The sequence below is a fragment of the Electrona antarctica genome, assembly GCF_951216825.1.
Source record: "Electrona antarctica genome assembly, chromosome: 21".
Lineage (NCBI taxonomy): Eukaryota > Metazoa > Chordata > Actinopteri > Myctophiformes > Myctophidae > Electrona > Electrona antarctica.
This window is the reverse complement of record NC_136802.1, coordinates 32194412-32218760: the sequence shown is the minus strand read 5'-3', so window position 1 is coordinate 32218760 and position 24349 is coordinate 32194412. Positions and strand designations below refer to the sequence as shown.

The 24349-nt window shown below is 47.3% G+C and overlaps 2 protein-coding genes across 2 annotated transcripts in view; both read right to left on the bottom strand.

The window, feature by feature from the left end:
• Window positions 1-24349, bottom strand: part of pcdh7b (protocadherin 7b) — a gene marked incomplete at its 5' end in the record, with an annotated part of 135683 nt that overhangs the window by 96313 nt on the left and 15021 nt on the right.
• LOC306913755 (mitochondrial import receptor subunit TOM40 homolog) lies at window positions 2172-3212 on the bottom strand (the record flags this gene model as incomplete). Its single annotated transcript, XM_079490568.1, has 1 exon — window positions 2172-3212. One exon carries the CDS (start codon window positions 3210-3212, stop codon window positions 2172-2174), a length of 1041 nt encoding a protein of 346 aa, XP_079346694.1.

Genomic DNA, 24349 nt, shown 5'->3' with positions numbered 1-24349 from the left:
GTGTGTGTGCGTGGGTGAGTGCGTGTGTGAGAGGGCTATTCAGAGAAACAGTCAGACCCAGAGAGAGTCAGTGAAGCATTTTGAGAAGAGCGGGCCCAATTAGTGCTCATTTGTTCAGGGACCCAAAGAAACGGAGCTCATTGCCTCACCACTGGTGACAAGGTGGGAAGGGGCCACTCGGTCTGTGTGCCGGCTGTGTGTGTGTGTGTGTGTGTGTGTGTGTGTGTGTGTGTGTGTGTGTGTGTGTGTGTGTGTGTGTGCGGGCGCGATAAGTACGCCTACGTGTCTGCTTATGGAGGGCTTGCTAAGGAACGCTTCGCTAATCGATATGTTCCAAACTCCCAGCTTATCCTTCAACCGGCATTCATACTCCCGAAGAAGATACGTTCGCTCATGCGTTCGCTCGGTGCCACACAACATATACATAACACATTGATTTGAAGGGCTGCGCGTCTGCTTTGACATGACCTGAAAAGAAGAATTCTAAACAGACACGGCTAATAACTCAAGGACGTCTGCAATTCAAGAACTGTCATCTATTCATGCTAGCGGTAGGCCAACAGTGCACTGCTGCTGGCAAGGCTATAGCTAGCTCAATGTGTGCGTGCGTGCGTGCGTGCGTGCGTGCGTGCGTGCGTGCGTGCGTGCGTGCGTGCGTGCGTAGAGGTTTAAATGTATTCAACCCAACCTTCACCGGTATCGCAATGCTTACTCATTCTCATTGTCTCTTCATCTTCATCTCTCTTTCTCTCTCGATTTATCGTCCTCCATTTCTCGCCTATATATCACATTCTCTCCTTCCTTCCTCCCTCCCTTCCTCCCTCTCTCTGATCCTGCATCCACCTGGCGCGCGTCCCACGGTGGGCTCTTTTATAGTCGCTCCTTTCCTTTACTCTCCTAATTGAATAATGCACTGTAGTATAAAATTCCCCCCTCATTAAAAAAGGGCCTTCCATGGATTAAAATGCTGAGGCGAACACATTTTCCGCATGCGGAGGCAACTTAATGCATTCGGTTACCTCCCGTAATGAAGTGAAAATGAGACTTGACCGATGGAGTCCAATTTGCGTTCGTGCCGGTGGACGGCCACACCGTTGGTGGCACACGCTGCGCCCCGGCGTTATATACGTGAACGGGTTTCTCAGGACATACATGAACGGCATTTGGTGGATTGTGTGTACGTGTGCACGTGAGAGAGAAAAGGTGCGAGTTACACACATTTCTGTGCGAGTAAGGATCCTATTAGACAGGTTGACGGAGCAACGTGTTTGCAATGCTCACGCGACTATGCGCGCGTCGGCGCTGATGAGTTCAAGACAGGAAATAATAAATAAATTAGAACTATAAATTCAGCACATTGCAGCGTCTAAACGGCCGCAGGCTTGCCTCACAGTCCTCCCTTCATAAACTGCCAGATAAACAATGTTCAAACAGAGTCTGCAATGACATAAACCCCTTTCCCACTCGCAAGCATGCACAACTGCTAATTTACTGGTATTCTTCATTTTGGCGTCCTGTGGGAATATAGAGCCGCCGATTTTGAATGAGAGGCAGACACAGAGAGAGAGAGAGAGAGAGAGAGAGAGAGAGAGAGAGAGAGAGAGAGAGAGAGAGAGAGAGAGATCTGTGACTGGAACAGATTAGACGGTCTGCCAGTCTGCAGATGGATATTTACTGTTCGTCCCAAATACATACATTATCATCCCCCGATGCCTATAGCCGCCCTATAGCATACAGTACATGGCCCACAATCATCAGAATACCTCAGGTTAATATCATCAGAATACTAGTTTGCTGAAATTATTGATTTCAGCTAGTATTAAAATGTCTTTTTTATGACCAATGTATTTTGTTAGTTAACATAAGTATAGTTAACATAACTATAACTAAATGCATTTGAAATGAAAACGCGTCGCACTGCACATAGGCATAACATTGAGGTAAATGTCAATGTCTAGAACCAAATTTTCAACCAAATAATTTGGTTGATTAATTTTCATACTACTAAATTAAATGTATTTACACATGAGTGAGTCCAATAAGCACACAAGATGGTATAATTGTTTAACATAATATTGATCTTCTCTGTCAAGACATGGGACACAAGTGGAGGTGATGCAAACACTGTATAGCATTGATGATGTAATCACTGTCTCCCCTCGTTAGTTAGATTAACAAAGGGTAGCCCCGAATCCACATTGGAACTTCTTCTTGCGGTGATTGAGGAAGGTGCACAGGACAAGGGAGAGAGGCAGTGGGAGCAGCTTCTTTTCTAATGTGGCTCCCACCACCCAGTTACTATCTACTGAACCTTTGAATAGTAAATTGGCTTTAGGTAGATCAAGCTGGTAGCCAAAAGCTACACTAGTTTCTTGCATACGGGTGCTTGCCTCTAACTCCACGCCCACCTGCAGCTGGTCATTGGCTTTGTGGTAGTATGAAGCACGAGCCCCGGCGCCCCCTAGTGTCAATGTGGCAACATAGTTAGTGCCGGTGTATCTGCCAGCTAGAGACATGACTGTGCCTTGCTCTCCTGGCCTGTGGTGGTAGACTAGCTCCCCTCCCACTGCCAGGGCAGGGGTAAGAGACTGGAGGTAATGAGCGACGACAATTCCGGATCCTACAAGGACATCTGGGTTTCCCAGGGTAACAGCAGCGGTGAAATCCTCCCCTTTGTACTCGGCATCACCTTGCCAGTTCACAAACTTCTGCTGCTGTGTCTGGAAGGCGAGTTTGGAACGTATTCTGTCCGAGACCTGGTGGATGATCTGGGAATTGAGGCTGCCGCTGTTGTCCATGTCTCCCACTATCACTGGAAAAGACTCTGCTGGACCCGGCTCTAAGACCCGGCTCCCGACTCTAAGACTCGGCTTAGATCCAACATATGTGGCACCAAACCTATAGCTGGAATCCGCCACAGTGCTCAACATCACCGTATGATTCACCTGGAAGTGATTACTGAGGACCTTGTTGACCACGAACCAGACACCCTCCATCTGCGTAGGGAAAACCTCTTTGCATTTTCGATGGAGCTCCTCAAATGCCCCTGGGTTTGGTAATGGAGTTTCAGTCTCTGTCTGATTTGACGCCACCCCAGCAGAGGGTATGACTGGAGACACTGGGGGCACACCGAACCCCGGAGGTACTGTCAACCCTGGGCCAGCAGCACCGCCAGAGGCCGGTGGCGGGTTGGAACTGGCAGCACTGCCCATTTTGACTGGGTGTTGTGATTTCCAGAGGACGATGCCAACCTCGGGTTCTTCTTATATAATGGTTCACTAGATGCATGATGACGATGAGTACATGTCACCATGACGATGCCAGGTGTGTATATCCATATATGAGGTTTCTACACTCGTCTGATGTCATCATGTCAGCGCTGGATATTGCTGTTGTCTACATACATGGAGCTATAGGTTGTCTACATACATGGAGCTATAGGTTGTCTCCATATATGGAGCTCTAGGTGAAACAACGAAGGCTTTCACCTTGAGCTCCATATATGGAGACAAAATAGCTATAGCTGATGCACCCCATGCCAAAGCGCCAGCGCTCGCCCAGCAGTCTGCCGTCAACGAGGCGGATGCGTGCACGTGACCACGCCCTGTAGGGCGAGGTCGCTTCTCGCCCCCCCCCCAGGCGTCTTACTGGTATAAACAATCTGATTATGATAATCTAATTATAAATGCACCAAGTCTCTGTGTGTATGTGCGTACGTACGTCCGAAATCCACGTAACTCGAGAACCGTTCGCCCCACCGACTTTAATTTCGACACACGCGTTCCACACCACCACAGGGGGTGCAGTGCCCCAGTGTCGAGTCGGTCGGACCCACGGTTGTCCAGAAGCGCCCCGAAAAGGGCCTCTGCCCGGGCTCTGGACATGTGCAGGCCCCTAAACCCAGTGTCCAAATTATATGGAGCTGGCCTGTTCTGACATCATTTTGACGTCTGCATATTGACTCCATATTTGGGCATGCCTGACAAAGAACTCCATATATGGGCATGAAAGGGATAGATTAGACATAATATCCAGGTGGGACATGCCTTTCCAACTTGCATCGTTCCAAGTAGGCCAGTGCCCAACGAGCACCGCTGTACACGCTCCAACGGGCACCGCTCTTATAGTGATATAATAATGTACGCAATAAAAGAACATTTCACTCTAATTTACTGGCAGGAAGGAAGGGGTACAAAAGAAGACCTATGCAGGACAATGAGAACAGCAAACAGGGCCATAATTAAAGGTACCTAGACAGTGACTGCTGGCCCCGGTCGGATGCTGGGCTGATGGGAGAGCCAAGCCAACGGAGCAGTGGCAGCTGCTCACCTCCGCTGAGACCCACCTCATGACAGAGACAAAGACCGGGGCTTCCATCCCTTACATGAAGCCCTGTTTAGCGCACGCGCACGCACACGCACACACACACACACACACCACTCGCTGGGCCGCCGGCGGGGAACCGGAGCGAGCGCCCTCCCCTTACACCATCCACAAACAAGCCCAATGTCATCTATTTACCAACCCTGCTCTCCGTTCCCTGTGCATGCAGAGGAGAGAGGGCCAGCCAGAACGAACATAACAGGACCACGGAGGGGAAGTTTGTTCATTGGAGCTTCATTGCTCTCCTTCTTGCCCTCGAGTTATACCAAAGTAACTCTCTCTCTCTCTCTCTCTCTCGTCCTCTAATCTACACCTCGTCTTCGTTCGCAACCTTCCATGTTGGAATGGATGATGGGGTCCCTATCTCTGCTGCATGCTGGGTACAGCACCACCCCCTGCGCCCCCCGGTATGATTTCAAATTAACTAACCTCGCCCCCCTCGTATGGATATGAGGTTTTTTTTTTTCTGCGGTTAATATTGATATGCAGAATTTTCTCATTATCCCAATGCGAATGAAAAACCTGCTGCAAAACAGCACCCAGGCGGCCGTGTGTGTCTCTCATGAACGCCATCGAGAGAGAGAGAGAGAGAGAGAGAGAGGCGAACCATGTTTAATTTGCGAATAACAACTTTCCGACTAATGAATTTCTGAAGTTTGTTTCCTCGCTTACAGCTCCATGTCTGGGCTTTGTTTTAATAAAGCTTTCTGCGTGATTTGTGTGTGTGTGTGTGTGGGGAGGGGGGGTGGAGGGGGGGGGGGGGGAGGGGGGGGGCACGAGCGGTTTGCGAGAAAGGAGATGGAGAAGGAGAACGAGAGGAATGAAGAAATGAAAACAAAACCAAAAAACAAGCCAACGTTGGAGCGTTTGGACAAGAAGCACCTTATTTGGTGTTTTTTCGGCGAGGTGAGCCGACCCGCGCTTCTTCTGCCAGAAAATAAGAGAGAGTGTTGAGGATGAGAAGCAGCTCAGGGACAGTGTATCTGTATATCGCCTTATAGCTTAAAAAAACACTTTTAACCGTTATTTTAAACTTTAGCAGGTGCAAAATAGCAGATCTAACAAACTCGTATCGCAGCACCGAGTGCCGCGCTACGAGCTTGTATATCTGATATTTTTGAAAAATCATGAAAATCGTGTGCGAATATATATTCTTTCCCAGCGGACGTTTTCCAACTCAAATATTTGCTTCTGTGGGTGGCGGGGCAACGACATATTTTCAGTTGTGGGGGGGGTCGGCGGCTGAATACATATCATTTTTGGGGGTTCTTGATATGAAATAGTTTGAGAACCACTGACATAGAAACATACGGTTTTTCAGAAAACCGTCACGATTCAGAAGACATTTTAGTAGAATCTGGTCTCAGTTCTAAATGGGTTAATGATCCTATGGGTCCGGCGCGGACCCCCCCCCAGATATGGGGCTGAATTATCGCTGTATACACAAGCCTGCTCTCGTATATAGCGTCACATCAATCAAGGAGGGGGAAGAAAAAGACAAGGAGCTCGGCGTCAGCTGTGGTCCTCCGAGATATGTGCTTGTTTGGCCCCCGACCGACGAGAGAGCGGCACGCAGTTCGTCGGGAGTTCAGAGGGGCCACGGCCGTTTGAATACTCGTCTGTGATCTAGTCCCTACGTCTGAAGACATGTTTCACATCATCCGCCTGCAGCAAACACACGCCAAAAAAAGAAAGATATTCCTTTTATGGTGAAAAAGACGGGGAGCTGTAGCGGGAATTTATAGGTGACGCATTGCTCTTCCTTGACCCAGCCGAAAACATGCAGATGCAATAAAGAAAAGCAACCTTTAAAAAAAAAAAAAAGGAGGGCGGAGAAATGAGGAGCCAAAGACGTTGATGAGAAAACCCAATTAGTTATATACTTTTTCCTTTTTAGTTGGCTCTAGAAACAGCTTGGAAATTGAAAAACTTAGCCAAGCATTATATGCAAATGTGTACTCTATGTGTGAGGAAATGCTGTGGTATGCCTAAACATACAGCTTGTAATGTAGCGCACACTGGGATGTATACTAAAGTTAACGAGAGAGAGAGAGAGAGAGAGAGAGAGAGAGAGAGAGAAAGAGTATCAATTTAAGAGCTACTGAAAACAGAGGACAATCTGTACAGAGAGCCGAACGCATTTGAGAAAACAAAGGAAACAGCAAGAGAGAGAGAGCCATTACGATAATTACACCACACATAAATACCTCCAGACCACATGAGAAGGAGAGCGGCCACACACACACACACACACACACACACACACACACACACACACACACACACACACACACACACACACACACACACACACACACACACACACACACACACACACACACACACACACACACACACACACACACACACACACACACACACACACACACACACACACACACACACACACACACACACACACACACACACACACACACACTTTAGTCTGAAAGTGTATACAATTGGACCCCTGAGGTCAGGATTCTGCTGTGCACGTGTATGCTTTCACCTCCCTGCAGTTCTGTTTTGAGACAATCTTAATAATAATACAAAATGAATAATACTACTAATAATAATAACAACCAGTAAGACGCCTGAGGGCGAGCGTGCACGTATCCGCCTGGGTGACGGCAGACTGCTGGGCGAGCGCTGGCGCTTTGGCATGGGGGGGGGTCAGATCAACATATGGAATGAATTCTGTACTGGCCATATATGGAGCGTGTCTTGAGTGTACAGGGTTTGATGTGGTCAGATCAATTATGGAATGTCAGAACAGGTCAGCTCCATATATGGAGATCTAAGGGTTTAAGGTTTGAGGTCAGAGGTTTGAGTTGCTGGCCAATATTTACATCATTGATCTCCATATATGGGCATTCCCATAGGCCTATATGGGCTTAATATTGGGGATCTCCATCCCGGATGATGTCACAAGGGGTGACCAACCAAACAACTGACTGACTGACTGGTCGCAAATAATAACAATGACAATAAAAAGCATAGTAAAAAAAGATCCTTTTACATTCTGAAGATGTGCTATTTGTTTTTTTCAGGACAGGTGCCATGAAGGCTCAGGGTTTCCGGTCAGCTACATCTGCTTGCCAGAAATTGTTGTGAGAGACGGCGACACAAACCGTCCCACGGCCCGTCAAGGTGTCATCTGTCACGAAAAGGGCTCCGTGAGAGAGCGCAGCCAAAGGTTTGTGAGTCATCCTCTTCCACAGCGCCTCTCTTTCAAAAGGTGTGCTCAGGCATGGCCTTCTAAAGCCTGATTTATGTCCCGTCGCGCCGTGGTGTCGCGCGGCAGAGAACGGCCCTATAGAATAACATAGACCTACAAGCTCCCAACGCGTCGCGGACGCGCCGCGTTGGGAGCTTGTAGATCTGCCATGATTCTCCCGCTGCGCGACACCGGCCTGCGACAAAGTACGAATGAGGCTTTTAAAGCCTGATTTATGTACGTTGCCGCACGCCTGTGAATAGCCAACAAACGAAGCGTGAAGACAGTTCCCCACGTTTGGATCTTTTTTTTTCTCTTTCACGCTCCAACCTGGCATGGAGGTTGGCCTAGTTAGCGCCTCGACCGCCTCGTCAGCAATCAGCGTGCCGTCTGTCAACATGAAAGCGTCCTCTCTGCCATATAGGATCTAACACAGCGCTGCTCAAAGTGGGGTCTGGGGACCCCCCAGGGGACCTTCATGCAGGTTCCAGGGGGTCCACAACATGCAGCAAAATGAGATAATATATAGCTTCGAAACGTTCATGAAGTTAAACTTCATGAACCCTACAGTATGCAATACTATGCATGAGCTATATTTGAACCTATGTAGCCAATCTACGCGCATCTAAATGTTCTCTTATGGGGGGGGTCCCTGGCACACAGTATTTTCAAATGGGGGTCCGTGTCCAAATACATTCCTTTCGGGGTATACTTGACATTTTACTTGACATGAAAATGTCAAGTATAGGAATGATGCCCTCGCTGACATGACAGATGTCACGTGCAGATGTTGGTGCACGCACGCACGCACGCACGCACGCACGCACACGCACACACACACACACACACACACGGGAAAGATTCAGCTATACCGTGGCCATACTTGCAGCAATTTTCTTTTTTCTCTCACTTTGCCTGTTTGTTTAATCAAGCGAGGGAGGCATTTCCATACCAACACACTCACACACCTCCCTGGCTGGGGGGTGTGGGCTTGATGCTGTAGGAGGACCTCCCTGGGGGGTGGGCTTGATGCTGTAGGAGGACCTCCCTGGGGGGTGGGCTTGATGCTGTAGGAGGGCACCTTTTCCCCAGTACAATAAATGTAATTATGCTTGGTATGAAAAAAAGGTTTATTATTTTCCACTTTTTTCTTTTTAATTGGTCTTTTAATTAGTGATCAGTGAGAACGGAATCACTGTTTTTTTGTTGTTTGTAGCCCCTTTTGTTTCTTCTTTTGTCTGTGATGTGAATCTGTTCTGGGCTTTATGGCATTCACACTACATTAATCTGTCTTCATTTCCATTTGGTTTCATTTTACGCTCTCAAGAGTTAAATTATTGTTAAGCAGATCTGCATTACTTCATTTCCAATAAGTCTATACACAATTAGAGAATGTAGAAGTATTGTTATTTTGATCAACGTTTGCCAAAAGCATGGAATTGAAAACAAATTATCCGACGACAACAAACTATCCTTTCGTTTTGGGTCTGAGAGGCTAAATATCATTCGAAAAGTGGTCCGTGGCTTCAAATGCAGAATAAATAATGGGCCTTGAAACGAAAAATGGTTGAAAACCGCCGTTCTACATTCATACCAGTGAGAATATGTTCTCAAATGGCCAATCAGTATATACATTACATGCACCTGGCTACCAGTGCAGCTCCCTCTTGCTTGCTTTCCTCTATAGTTTGCCTCACATCGCCTCCCACTCGTGCTCCACCATGTAGGCTGGGAATAAACCCGGTCCAAAACTCAGACAGACCGTCCTCCGGGGGCTTGTTCTTGGCCACGCTCGCTGTTTATTAAAACCGGTTTCTAAGCACATCAAAAAAAAAGAGAGAAGAAGAAAAAGAAAGTTGAAAAGCAGAAGGAATTAGACAAACGAAGGGGGGCGGGGGCTGATTTATCCCTGACAGACTGTTTAGTGTGTATATAGTCAGCGGTCAGGAATGTTTCATTGGAAACAAAAACGAGGAAAAACAACAAGCGGAGAGTCTCGTGTGTTACAGTGAGAGGGGCTTTTTGTAGTTAATTGGAAGAGATGAGACGGGGAGGGGGGGTGGTGAATAAATCAACCACAAAGCCCTGAAGGACTCGTTGAAAACCTCACAACACAGTCGGCTCGACATGACGGGTCGAGTCAGAGGGAGAGGGCCAGGTTTGCGTTGAAGTGGTGTTGACACATCTGGTTGCTGTCAAAGAGTGTTCCACGTGGGAGAGAAAAAAATCCCCAACGACGACAATGGGGGTTGTGTGTGTGTGTTTGTGCAGTGAGAACTATTATATTAGCCCATTTTGACCTGAGATCAGATTCTAAAATTGTCTTCTAAATCCTGACAGTTTTCTGAAAAAGCTATGTTTCCATGTCAGTCGATTTAAAAAAAATAGCAGACCTACAAGCTCGTAGCGTGCCACTCGGTGGCACGCTATACGCAGCAGACCGAACTATAGGCAAGACGAATGCGCTGGCGCCCCCGCAAGGCCATGATCGAAAAGGTTTTCACAGAGGCAGTGTTGATTTCGTCGACTAATACTATGACGAGAAATTGTTCGTCGACTACTTTTTTTTTTCACAGACGAAAACCAAATGGAAACTACATGAAAACTAAGCCATGATGACTAAAAGTAAGACTAAATATATTTACGATTCCGTCAAGAAATTAAAACTAGACTAAAATGTTTGCAAGGGACTAGTAGACAAAAGATCCAGCATAAGTATAAGACAAGTCATTTGTGAGCTTGTAGATCGGCTATTTTCAGCAAGTGTATAAAATCAGCCATTACGACGGCATCAAGGCCCGCCACAATACATCTTAGTGGACTAAATCAACTGCAGATTTAGTCGACTATATAAAACCCTATGATATTTCGTCGACCAAAACTAGACTAACACTAAAACATTCCAGGTGACTAAAATATGACTAAAATGTTCAAGTTTCATCCCAAAGACTAAACCAAAATAGAAATTTGCTGCCAAAAACAACAGTTGCGCTGAGGGGGACTTCAATCACGAGGTGCCGGGAATAAAGGCCTGACGGGAGCGGCTCTCCGTCTAGACAGGGCGGGGGGGTGAGGGGAGGGGGGTGGGGGGACGAGGAGGCGCCGGGGCCGGAGAGCCAGGTGCTCTTTATAAACACTCCCATTAAGGGAGGATGAGGTGGGGAGCGCTTGTTTGAATAACTTTCAAATAGAGAGGGTCTGGTGTTTATCCGCCATTGATCCCTGCCGTCCATTACGCTCTGGATGGGGATACGGGGAGGATTGGGCCCGTTGTCCGTAACTACCATTACGGAAAATCCATAGCTAATACCCTTCTCATTATGAGAACCCACAGCCACAGATGGGCAGCATCAGGGGCCATGATGTATATCAGGTTGGGAGCAGAGGACAAGGGAGGGAGGGGAGAACATGAACACTGCAGGTTGATATGTCAATGTCACGTCATCCTGTTAGGCTACGCCATTAACCCATTTTGGGGCGGGAATCCCTATTGGTGTTTTAAGCATTATGTTATACTAACTTACGCTATTGAAAAATAGCAGATCTACAAGCTCGTAGCGCTACGAGCTTGTAGGTCTGCTATTTTTGAAAGATTGTGAAAATGTGGTGCAAATCATTGAATATATATTCTTTCACAGCGAACGTTTTTAACTCAAATCATTGCTTCCGGAAGGTCCCTGGAACAACATATTTTCAGATGGGGGGGTCGGCGGCCAATTACATATATTTTTGGGGGTCCTTGACATGAAAATGTACTGACATAGAAACAGGGTTTTCAGGAAATAGGTTAGAATACATTTTGTAGAATCGTCCTCAGGTCTAAACGGGTTAATATTTATCAATATATAATTATAATAATTTTTAATTTTTTGTGAAAGTGCAACATGCCCGCATGCCTATAATATAGTATATACGCACGCTGAACAGGCCTGACGCACCGCAAGCTTCAAATCTAATATCGTTCCTCCAGTGCCTGGAAGCCATATAACGCACATGGGTAACTGCAGGGGGTCGTATATAACGTGGGACCGCAACAACACCAGCACGCACATCCAAAGACAAACACAACATTGGCATATTTATCACCAGCTTCTCCCTAATAACCCATTTTGACCTGAGATCAGATTCTAAAAATGTCTTCTACATCCTGACAGTTTTCTGAAAAAGCTATGTTTCTATGTCAGTGGTTCTTCGATTTTTCAAAAATAGCAGACCTACAAGCTCGTAGCGCGCCACTCGGTGGCGCGCTATGAGCTTGTAGATCTGCTATTTTTCAATAGCTAAAGCATAACATAATGCTAACACCGAAAGGGGTTCCCGCCCAAAATGGGATAAGCCTCGAGCCCCTTCGCCCTCGTTAGGAGGGAAGCTATATACTGTATATGTATATGTGCGTCTCACTCAGGGACCAAAGCAACATCAAAGGAAAAAGCTGGAGCCATGGTGATCTTAAAAAAAAAAGTATAATAGCTGCAAGAAGAATGAGAATTAAGTATTTTTGGGGCCCATTGAAACCCACAGCTTTTTCCTTTTTGATGAGTGTGTAATGTGTATACACATAGACATATCTATACGATATCTATCACTTTGTGACGCTTTGTGAGCTTGTAGATCTACCATTTTTGCAGAATGTTCTCCGCCCCGCAGAACAGGAAGGCTATAGGGTTCATGTGGTTAACATCAGTAGCACAGAGGATGAAGGAGACCATGACTGAGCATTTTTAGTCCCCCAAAACAAACGACTCGACCCCCGAAACAATAACTCCTGGCGGTCCAATATAAGGTCATGCCTCTTAGACCTCACAGACCTACATGTGGGCCCACGGCCCCCCTCCTAAAGGTCACGCCTCCTTAGACCTCACAGACCTACATGTGGGCCCACGGCCCCCCTCCTAAAGGTCATGCCTCTTAGACCTCACAGACCTACATGTGGGCCCACGGCCCCCCTCCTAAAGGTCATGCCTCTTAGACCTCACAGACCTACATGTGGGCCCACGGCCCCCCTCCTAAAGGTCATGCCTCTTAGACCTCACAGACCTACATGTGGGCCCACGGCCCCCTCCTAAAGGTCATGATGCCTCTTAGACCTCACAGACCTACATGTGGGCCCACGGCCCCCTCCTAAAGGTCATGATGCCTCTTAGACCTCACAGACCTACATGTGGGCCCACGGCCCCCTCCTAAAGGTCATGCCTAAGGTCATGCCTCTTAGACCTCACAGACCTACATGTGGGCCCACGGCCCCCCTCCTAAAGGTCATGCCTTTTAGACCTCACAGACCTACATGTGGGCCCACGGCCCCCTCCTAAAGGTCATGATGCCTCTTAGACCTCACAGACCTACATGTGGGCCCACGGCGAGCACCCAAGGAGTTCTGGGGGCCGTGGTGATGAAACAATGACCTGGGAGCGTCCAAATTTAGAGTCTCCCAGGAAGCCTCCCCATTTGGACTGGAATGACAAGCGTGACCCTCATCTTTCTGCTGCTCACCTTCCGCTAATTGAATCCGGCTGCTGCTGCTGCTGCCCAGGATAATTCTCGTTTGTGTGTGTGCGCCTGTGTGCGTGTGCACTGTGCACGCGCGTGTGTGTGCACGAGGAGTCCATTAAACCATGTTTCAGATCATAAAACGTGTCTTATTGGTCACCTCTTTAAGATGACCATGCTCACCGTTTTCCTGTCTCTTCAATCTTGAGCACGCACACAAATAACTCTTGCGCTCGCGCGCACGCACGCACGCACGCACGCACACACGCACGCGCACGCGCACACGCACACACACACACACACACACACACGATGTGAACGGAACGATATCCCTGATGTGTTTACTGCTGATAGCGAGCAACTTGACCCAGTAAACAAGTACAGCTATAATTGCACACTGACCTTGTATTTTGTATTCATTTATATTCTTTATTCCTCCCTTTTATAATGCCTTATATGTGCAGTAATGCACTCTGGATTGCCGTTGTGCGTGAAATGACTTCATAACCCCATGTGTCCACTCTTTAACCCATTCACGATATTTCAAAAATAGCAGACCTACAAGCTCGTAGCGCGCCACTCGGTGGCGCGCTATGAGCTTGTAGATCTGCTATTTTTCAATAGCTAAAGTATAACATGGGGCTCCATTTTCGTCACCGCTAAACCCCTTTATCCCTAAACTTCTTTGCCTTTTTTTTTTTTTTTTACTATTTTGCAAAACATTTTTGAATAGTTAAAATGGCCAGTCTACAAGCTCACAACGTGTCAATGTAGATAGGCTAGTTGAACTATTGTCTGTTCAGTCCATTAGCTTTCCAGGCACTTTAGGGGCCGGCCCCACATTCATTATGATGGCTCATTGTGATGTATTCTTATGTTACTATTTATTCTATTGCGCTTACATGATATTTATCCTGTCTTGGTACCATAAATAGAGACTTCTTATTGATACTGTGTAAGATGATAACGGTTGACACCTGTGTTCAATTACTGTTGATTGTATCTCATACCCATGCATAAATACCACACTTCCTGTCATCTTGTCACAAACGCTGAGGAAGGCCATACAGGCCGAAACGCGTCCGTTTTTCAGTCTCAGAGGTAAATAAAATCATGTAAAAGGACATACAATGAGTGCTGGCATTCTTCATCTCTACTTATATCTTCGAGCCTTGCACCTATAAGGATTTTGTTTGAACCTGGAGTGCTGCGGGTTGTCTGCTACGGCAGTACTATTCTCTTAGTTGAACTATTCAAAAATGTTTTTCAAAATAGTAAAAAAGGCAAAGAAGTTTAGGGATAAGGGGTTTAGCGGTGACGAAAATGGAGCCCATAATGTCCAGAATGGGTTAAAACGCATTCATCCCATTGCCTCCCCTGCTCCTAAAGTATGAAACAATGTGGGGGCGACTAGATGATAAAAAATTAAAAAAAAGATTCACTAAATTAAATTTCAACAGATCTATTAAAAATGTGTCTTTGGATCTCAGGGTCCCCGGGACTTTCCCTGGGAAATGATGAATTATGAATTTCCCTCCTCCGCTAGCCCTCCTCCCCAAAACCACGCCGTCCTGATATGAGGATCTTTTTTGCTATATTCTGATGCATGGTTTTAATTACGAAACGGTTGAATAGAAATTAAAAATGCATGATTGGAAATCGCTGCGAGTGCCGGCTCCCTAGTTTCACTCCAACATTTAGGCCCCTTGCCGCAAGTTGAAAAAAGAAGAAAAAAAGAAGAAAAAAAGAAAACTGTTTAAAAGCGCCGCTAACAGAGATTCTTACATCGCAAAATCCTTGGTGCTAATTTGAACTACGAAGAGTCCACACGGAGCGCAACCATTTGGGTCCCATTTTGTTCCATTTGCAACACTCTTTGGGATTCATTAGAAGTTTCATCTCAGACCATTGTTCCCCAGACTTGTTAAGAGACACAAAAGAGACCCTCCTCTGTCGCGACTCTCGTTATTATAGGCTATGCTAGCCTGGCGCTGGAGCGGCTTTTTAAAGCTATAATCATTATGTGGCCGCGTGCGCGGCCACTTTAGTAGCGGGGAGGTATAAACACGGGGCTTTAATTAGGAAGAAGAGTGCAGTCTGGGACAGACGGACAGACAGACGGACGGACGGCGTGCCGGAAAGACAGCAGCGTTTTGGTTTTAATCATAGTGCCGAGGAAAGAAGAAATACAAAACACATCCACATGTCTCTAATGGTTTCCTATAACACGCACACGCACACACACACACACACACACACACTATTATATGTGCACATGCACACGCATACAGTACAAACACAAATTATGTGTCTGGGCTAGCGAGTGCGGTCTTGTTGTCGCTCTCCACCTCGGCGACTTCAAGGCCCGGAGGGGTGGGCGGGTGTGGCGGATGGATGGATGGGGTGTCATCGATGTTTTCTTAACGCCTTTTGGACTGAGGCCGATTCTTAAAAAGAATTGCTTCTAAATCCGAATCCGATCTGGAAATATGTTGTTCCAGGGAAGGGTATCCCGGGAATGTCTGGATGACTTCTCCAGACTCTACTGGCGGCCATGCCAATCCACAGCTGAGGAGGACCTGCTGATGGGGGGGGGGGGGGGGGGGGGGGGTGGCGAGGCGCCGCACCCGCAGGCTTTCAACAAGCCACGAAACCACATGAACCTCACCGCTGACTCGCTGAGTGACAGACGGGGCCGTGCGAGGCTCAGCGGGGCTGACAGCGTGGTAGACCTGCGTGCCGTTCCCCCCACCCCCTCCAACAACGTGTAACAAAAGCAAACACGCCCACGGGCCAAATTTGTGGTTCATAAGCCTTAAATTGCCACCGAGGGGAGGTGTGAGATAGAGAGAGAGAGAGAGAGAGAGAGAGAGAGAGAGAGAGAGAGAGAGAGAGAGAGAAAAGCCAGGTGCAGGGGAGGGTGCAGAACACGACAGATGAGAAACAGACAGAGAAATGGAGTTTGTTGGGGGGGAGGAGGGGGGGGGGGGGGGGGGGGAGCACAGGGGAAGGTGTTGAGAGAAAGAAATATATTGGAAGAAAGAAAGAAAGAAAGAAAGAAAGAAAGAAAGAAAGAAAGAAAGAAAGAAAGAAAGAAAGAAAGAAAGAAAGAAAGAAATGAAGAAAGAAAGAACCACAGGACAAAGCATTCCTGACAGAAGCAACATGCCAGGATCACACACAGCTATTTTTCACCCAAGCTTCTCTCTGCATTCATGGATGCGCGCGAGCCCAAAGGAAGCCTTCCAGCTATAACACGGTTTACGCCTATATTTCAAAACTTGTCATCACCTCCCTGTAACGCGTCTGCCCCATCCAATTGCTTCTGCGATTGTTGCTGTCATTGTGCAGTTCACACACGTGTCGGGCGGGCCTCCGCACACACCCAGCCACCCCCCCCCCACACACACACACACACACACACAACGCCTCGCTCTGCAGCTCATCCTGTGCACGCCAATAAACATGACGGTCATTGACGGAGAAGAGGGCCGGGGGATGTCGGATATATTTCCATTTCGGCGTGCACATAAACGCATGTCAGTATAGGTGTCACCCGCTGAAAAGATATACGAGTTGTGGATATAATACATGCAACAATAAGGTCAGACTAAAGAGGTCCTTTTTTTGTCCACCAGTCGACTTTGAGGCTTAATCAGGAGTTGTAGTAGCCATGGGGTTATCTAGGCAGTGGACATTGCTCTTGTCTTCATGTCTTTATGTATGTAAATGGTCTTCTTTGTGCCATGTCAAATGTGTGTATATGTGTTCTGCATACATGGCTACTGGGTCGCAAGACAAATTTCAGTGTGAACTGACGATAAAGTATACTATATCATATCATATCATATACGGTAGCTGAAGTCATAAGCCAAGGCAATAAAGGAGAGCAGAATAGGTTTTTGTAAACCTTGCCGTACAGCAGCGGGAGGTTTGAGTGGCGCAGCGTGGCTCGAAAAATAATTATACCTGGATCTCTCTCGCCCTCTCCACCGCCGTACGACTTCTGGCCATTAATAAAAAGACAGCCTCGGTTAAACTCGGCCTTATTCTGGAGTGAGATACTCTCCAAGGTTATGAAAGGCCTGGCCCACTCCAGGCAGTTCAAATTTTGACAGAAGTAAGTGTTAGGGGACCCTGTGAGTTTGGAGCCTGAGGAATGTGTATCCCGCACACACACACACGCAAGCACACACACGCACACACACACACACAAGTGTTCATTTGGGGATTTGACATGGTGACAGGGTGGCCCACAGAGGCAGTGAGGCTAGTAATCAAACGGGAGTCTGTATACAGACCTGAAGGCTCTACTTGGTACTGCCTCACACACCTCACGCTATGGTGAATGGTATAAGGTTGTGAAGCCAATAAAAAGCTTACCGGATTCAGAAACCTATTGTGACCCGAATAAGGCGTTAACCCCCATTCAGGACGGGAAGAACCCCTTTTGGTGTTTTTTAAGCATTATGTTATACTTTAGCTATTGAAAAAATAGCAGATCTAAAAGCGCATAGCGTGGCACAGAGTGCCGCACTACGAGCTTGTCGGTCTGCTATTTTTGAAAAATTGTGAAAATGTGGCGCGAATCTTTGCTTCTGGGGGGGGGACAACAACATTATTCTCAGATGGGGGTGCGTGGCCAAATTACATAAAATACAGGGGGTCCTGTTTTTAGACTCGGCCTCGGTCCCAAATGGGTTAAATACTATACAAGTCACTTCGAAACAAATAGACAAACAGACAAACAAATATTATTTGTTTGTCTGTGCCCTTGGACTTGGATTCCAATTTCATCTTTTTTTTGTACGAGCGGTCTGCCTTCCTGTGGAGGTAACGTGAGGCCAACGAACGGTGCGATGACTGCACGAGGCAAATACCGAGCGAACCTGTGGGAATGCCCCCAACCTGTGGGAATGCCCCCAGGCACCGTCATGTCATCACATACCGTCGGGCTACAGTTCCACATCATTACACTGTGTGCGTGTCACGGGACTTTACAGTGAAGAGGTGCACTTGAGTCAAATGCATGCACGTGTGTGTGTACACACACACACACAGTCACACACACACACACACACACACACACAGTAACTCTGACTTCATACCTGTCATTCCATGCTAGCAGTACTTGGCAGTTTCTATTGCCGTAGATTGATGGCTTGTCTGTCTGCGCCTTTGAACTAGTGCAGATCCTCCACCATGGATTGAAACATTATCTGCTTCATAATGAAGTCGGAGAAAAAAAAAGCTTTATATAGTTAGTATTCTCAAAGCACACAAACACCACACAGGCACGCACGGCGCGACCACAGAAACACAGGCCCATATAGGCATACAAAATATATGTTTCGGTCACAATTCCAAACATAACTGGTCTGTTCCGATCCTCAGGGGCTGGGTGTTTTTAATCTGCCTCGAGCACGTTTCATTCTATTTCATTCTAGTCGTGCCCACATCAGAGATAAGATTGTGCATCTGTTTGACACTCTGGTGGCTGTCTGACAACACGGCCTCGCTGCGTGCATGGCGCACATATCAACCATATGCACCTGACCTTGGCTGGCACACGTCATCTGAGAGGCGGGGTTGGGGAGTCGCACGCATGGCATCTTTTCCAGCGTTTTTGTCTCCACAACGTTTCCACGACAGAACATTGTGCAGCACTTTTGCATAACAGAAGGGAAAAGGTCAGCCCGAACGAGAGAGAGAGAGAGAGAGAGAGACACACACACACACACACACACACACACACACACACACACACACACACACACACACACACACACACACACACACACACACACACACACACACACACACACACACACACACACACACACACACACACACACACACACACACACACACACACACAGAGAGAGAGGAGCCGCAACACTGGCGAACCACTTGCAAACGGGGGAACGGTGAGTTATGGCAAAAAGCCACTGATGTTCTCTCACTGTCTCATTCCATCTCATGAATCAAGAGCTCAAAGAGCATGTGGGCAATAAATAACCTGGGATCCCAAAAGAGTTGCAACGCGGAAAGAAAAAGACAAGCTCGGGCGTCATGGAGCGATGAATGGCTGCCAATTTACCGTTCAGGGCGCTTTATCTCGTGGAAGCTTCGCTCTCCAACCGGTCCAGGTGGCTCCATCAAAAGACTTTAGTGGAACATGACTTTCCCACGCCTTATCCTTTAACTGGGCCAACGTCGTTACATTGCGGTGAAGTGCTGGGGGTGGAGGGGAGGTGAGCCACGCACACCCCCGAGCCCCGCTTTCTGGCACCGACGAGGCTGGATTACACAGTACAAGCTACATCATGACAGAGAGCAGCGGATCCCTTCAAAAACAAAAAAAGAAGGGCCAGGCGAGATGCCATGAGAGAAGTTGCTGAGATCACAATGGGAGGGGAAAGGGAGGGAGGGAGGGGAGTACATCACCATAGAAACGCTGCTTTCCACCACAAAGGACCGCAGAGTGAACGTGGGCGAGCGGTCTGAGCGAGCGACGGAGGATGCGACGGAGGAAGTCTCGCCGGGCGGCGGTGCATCCCCGTTCTAACAAACACCGCACGACTTGAAATGTAAATTTACAAGATCGTCAATTGTCACGTCGTGTTCACAAGTCACTGTGACACTGCTTGTCGCGGATGAGAACGGCCTTTACGAAGAGATTCAAAGGGTACTAGACACACACACACACACAGACATTTAATCTCTCAAATGTGCAGTAAAGAGGGGGGGGGGGTACTTTTTGGTGGGGGTGCAAAGAGAGACACACACACGTTCACAGCTATGTTAAACGGACAGCAAAAATTGGCTTCACGGGGTGCATGGGGTGCCGGGGGAGATTCCACTGAAAACACCCACAGAATTCTGATGGTGATTAAACAGCAAGTTAACTGTCTTCTACCCCCGAGTCCAGCTGGGGATGTCTCTCTCTCACACACACACACACACTCGTAAATGTCAGCCATGCCGGCACTTGTCAAAGCCCTTCCTATGTGAGCTGCCTTCCATTAAACAGTTCATATAAGCCCTTCGGCCGGGCCATGTACTCATATTATGTAATTATGTTCACACTCGCAGCACGTCACCTCTCTCCCCAATGAAGGCTGCTGTTGATATCTCATTGTGGGCAGACTTAATGTCATGAATCTCATTGTGAGTGAAGCGAAAGCAACCGACTTTGAAGGAAAGTTTGGGTCGACGAGGAGCCGCGGTGGCAGTGTGAGAGCGCCGGGCGAGTGCATTACGTTGGCTTTGTTTACCATTATTCTAATCATTTTACCGCCCCCGGATGTGTCAATGTGATTGATACACCTACCTTTCCCCCAATCCCAGACCTCATCAAGCCAGAACTGAACAGCAACAAATGTAACAACATTCCCCCACTCCGTTTTCTCCCGCTCTGCGGGCTGACTCTGCCCCCTCAAGGCAATCCGCCACCGAATCCACTATGTAATTTACAATTGGCTATTGTGTCCCAAGTGTTGCAATGGACCGGTGGACCCTCCCAGAGAAAATGAACCTTGTCAAAGACCAGTCGTTCACTCTTGATTACACATCACATTCCGTCGTTCTATAGAAGCATTAAGCTGAGCAAAAGCCTGAGTGCGGAACCCGTTATTATTCAAGCACTATAGGTCCGGAGCTCGCCCACTCAATCCCGGCTAAAATGGCCGCTATAGTTCATTGCCAGTGGCCTGTTTGATTGACTCTCTCTGTCCCTGTTATTAGGAACACCGCGACGGCGTATAAAGGGACGGAGGGAGAAATAAGGACATTCTCCCAGGACGCACCGGCACTGTGAGAAAAGAGGAAAAGGTGAAACTGAAGCTATAGCTAATAGACGGACTATAGGGTAAGGTGTCGCGAATCAATAACGCGAAACCAAATTAAGTGACTGGAACTGCTCTATCCACAGTAGAATTTGTCTGGCTGAAGCCAACGTTACCGTCGGTGCCACAGTAGTACAGTATATTGCAATTTCCAAGAGGAGATCTGTGGGGGATATGCTGTATAGGACATGAAGATACATGTTTATACTGTACGTACACTACACAGGGACAGTCTGGACACATCCACAGCTACGGTATACGCAAGGTCAGGTTGAAATTAGAAGTTATGGTTTCAAACTTAAACCCTCAGCAAAATGGACCTAAGCTCTGTACTTGAACCCTTTTATTTCCATCCACGCCAAGGGCTCCATCTTGCGCCACCCTTATCCCTTATCCCTAAACTTAATTGCCATGTTTTACTATTTTGAAAAACATTTTAAAATAGTTCAACTAGCCGATCTACATCGAGACGTTGTGAGCTTGTAGATCGGCTATTTGAACTATTTAAAAGGTTTTTTTTAAATAGTAAAAAAGATATAGCCCCAAATCTCTTCGCCATCATCTACATCAGTGGTTTTCAACCAGTGGGCCGGGGACCACCGGTGGTCCTTGAGGGGGTTCCCAGGTGGGCCCCCAGCTAAATTATGGAGAGTTGGTAACCAAATAGACCCTTATACTGTAGATCAGGGGTGCCCACACTTTTTGACTTGAGAGCTACTTTCAAAATGACCAGCTCGGCAAGATCTACCCACCAAATCATTTATTATACCATTGCTGAAAATAGTTTAATATTATTATGTACCTGAGGGGGCTTCGGAATAGTAGAGTTTGTGTTACATTCTGTACAGTATAAGACAAATGCACTTGGAATGGGAAATATAGGGGGAGAAATGTTATTAGTTATTATTATTAATATTTTTTATCGTTTTTTTTCTTCAATATATTTAAATTAAATACTCTTTAGGGGCATGTCATGTGATCTACTGGTATTGGGCACCCCTGCTGTATATCTTTAAGAGTGTAAAATGATTTCCATATATCCTTGATATGCAAAGTGTTGAAAACCACTGATTTACATCATCATCTACAAGGCAACGCCGTGCGTTGTGAGCTTGTGGATTTGCTAATGTTCCCCACGGAATATGGGGTTCAAGTTACAAGCAAACGGCACGCCCGGGCTCACATCCATTCATCATGTACATCAGGGGCCGGTAATGTATACGACTTATGCAATTTACATTTGCCGATCCCCAACTACAGTTCAAGGTTCAGTCCCATTTCTCGCAAAGCAGTGCGGCACTCACTCAACGCACACACAGCACAGGGAAATTAGCATTTCTGAAGAGGACTACGCTAGTGTGACATCATATTTCAGCTGCGTTGATACAGTATAGGCTTAATGCGAGGTGGCTCGTAACTCCGTGACAGCCGTGACCTTCATTCTTCAGCCGGGCAGGCAGACTCCTCCAGCCAACTGACAAGATTTATCGGGCCGGGCTAATAGCCTGCTCTCTCCCAGGTAAGGCCTCGTCGATGCAAGGGGCCTCGCCTGCCCCGCGGAGCAACCGCGCTAATGAATATTTCTGCTGCCTCACACAACTTCTACCGAGGTCCGCGCGCGCGCGCGTGTGTGTGTGTGTGTGTGTGTGTGTGTGTGTGTATGTATGTGTTAAGCCTTACTTGTGTTAGACAAGTTCCAGTGTGGTGATAGGGGTTATCCGGGGTTATCCACTATGCCAGTGGTTTTTCAACCTTTTTCATATCAAGGTCCATTATTTATTGGGTATTTCAGCCAAAACTAACGAATATTTTTGTTGTTGTTGGAAGATTTTTGACTTTGAATTCCATATATTGATGTTGGTATACCATATAGGAGAAATAACAGGCAAACGTTGAATTGTGTATAGACTTCTTGTAAATTAAGTATAGTGCAGATACAATAATTATTAATAACAACAATAATTGAACTCTCAAGTGCCGTGCCATGCACAGCTCGCCTGCCGGGACTCGCCTCGACACCACCCGGGGATTTGAACAGGCAACCTTTACAGCGGCAGCTAACACGACCTTCAGGCAGTGGCACCATCTGCCCCCCCCTCTACCCCCCGCCCCCTCCTCCGCTCCCCTTCCCACCCTGTTTGTGCAGAGCATGTACATGTACAGTATGTGCAATTATAACCACAAGTACACGTTCAAGTACAATGAACTGCACAGTGCTCTGTGAACACACACACACACGCAAACATGCACACGCACACACACACACACACACACACACACACACACACACACACACACACACACACACACACACACACACACACACACACACACACACACACACACACACACACACACACACACACACACACACAGGATATTGAAACCCTCTCAGGCATGTCGCTGTGTTTGTGTCTGACGTGCAGGATGATGGAGAGGCTGAACTGTACTGTACATTTGCTGTGTTCTCCAGCATGCACAGGAGACGCACGTGCACGGGCACACGCACACACACGTATGGGCCCGCTGTGCACACATGTGCACGCTCTCACACAGGTCTGCCCCCCCCACCCCCCCAGGCTTTGATGGATGGTCGGTGAGCGCTCTACCTCCTGTTTTCATACACAGATAATCTCATTTTGGGGAGGGGGGGTGGGTGGGGGCATGGTGGGAGACACACCAAAACAGGGCTAATAGAGGCAGTCAAGCTGTCCTCTTTTTCCCCCCTCCTCTGCCCAACTCAAGTCGCATCCATAATAGTCGCTCGGAGACAGCTGCTTAGCAAATATGTATGAGTGCGAGGCCAGTTAAAAAGCTGAAAAACAGCTATATCCTTCATTTGGATAGAAGAAAAAAAAAAAAAAAAAAAAACGGCACCAGACTTTAGGATGCATTATTTATTCCGGGGCCAATTGTTAATCTGCCTGATGAGGTCCAGAATTCTCATTTTAATATTTCATCGGTTTCTCCGTGCAAAACGAGAAAGAAAGGTGAAGGGATTGGATTGGATTGGTGCCAAGGCGAAAAACACAACGCAGGTGGTGCTAGGAGGACGCCTCACAAGCGGACAGACGGGCATTGAAACGTTCGCCTTTTTATTTTATTTTTTATTTTTTTTAGCATTCTGACTCTGATCGTGCAGCTTTTCTGGATCAGGGCCCAACTGGAAACTCTCAAAAGAGTTTTCGGCGCCCCCATCTGACCGGTGGTCACATGGGTGGGCCGGGTGCATTCTTACAGCTATAGTTTAGTTTAAACCCAGAGGATCCTGCCAATATGTTTGTACTTAACACTTAACCCATTTAGACCTGAGGACGATTCTACAAATGTCTTCGAAAATCCTGACGTCAAAGACCCCTAGAATTATCTGTATTTGGCCGCCGACCACCCATCTAAAAATATGTTGTTCCAGGGA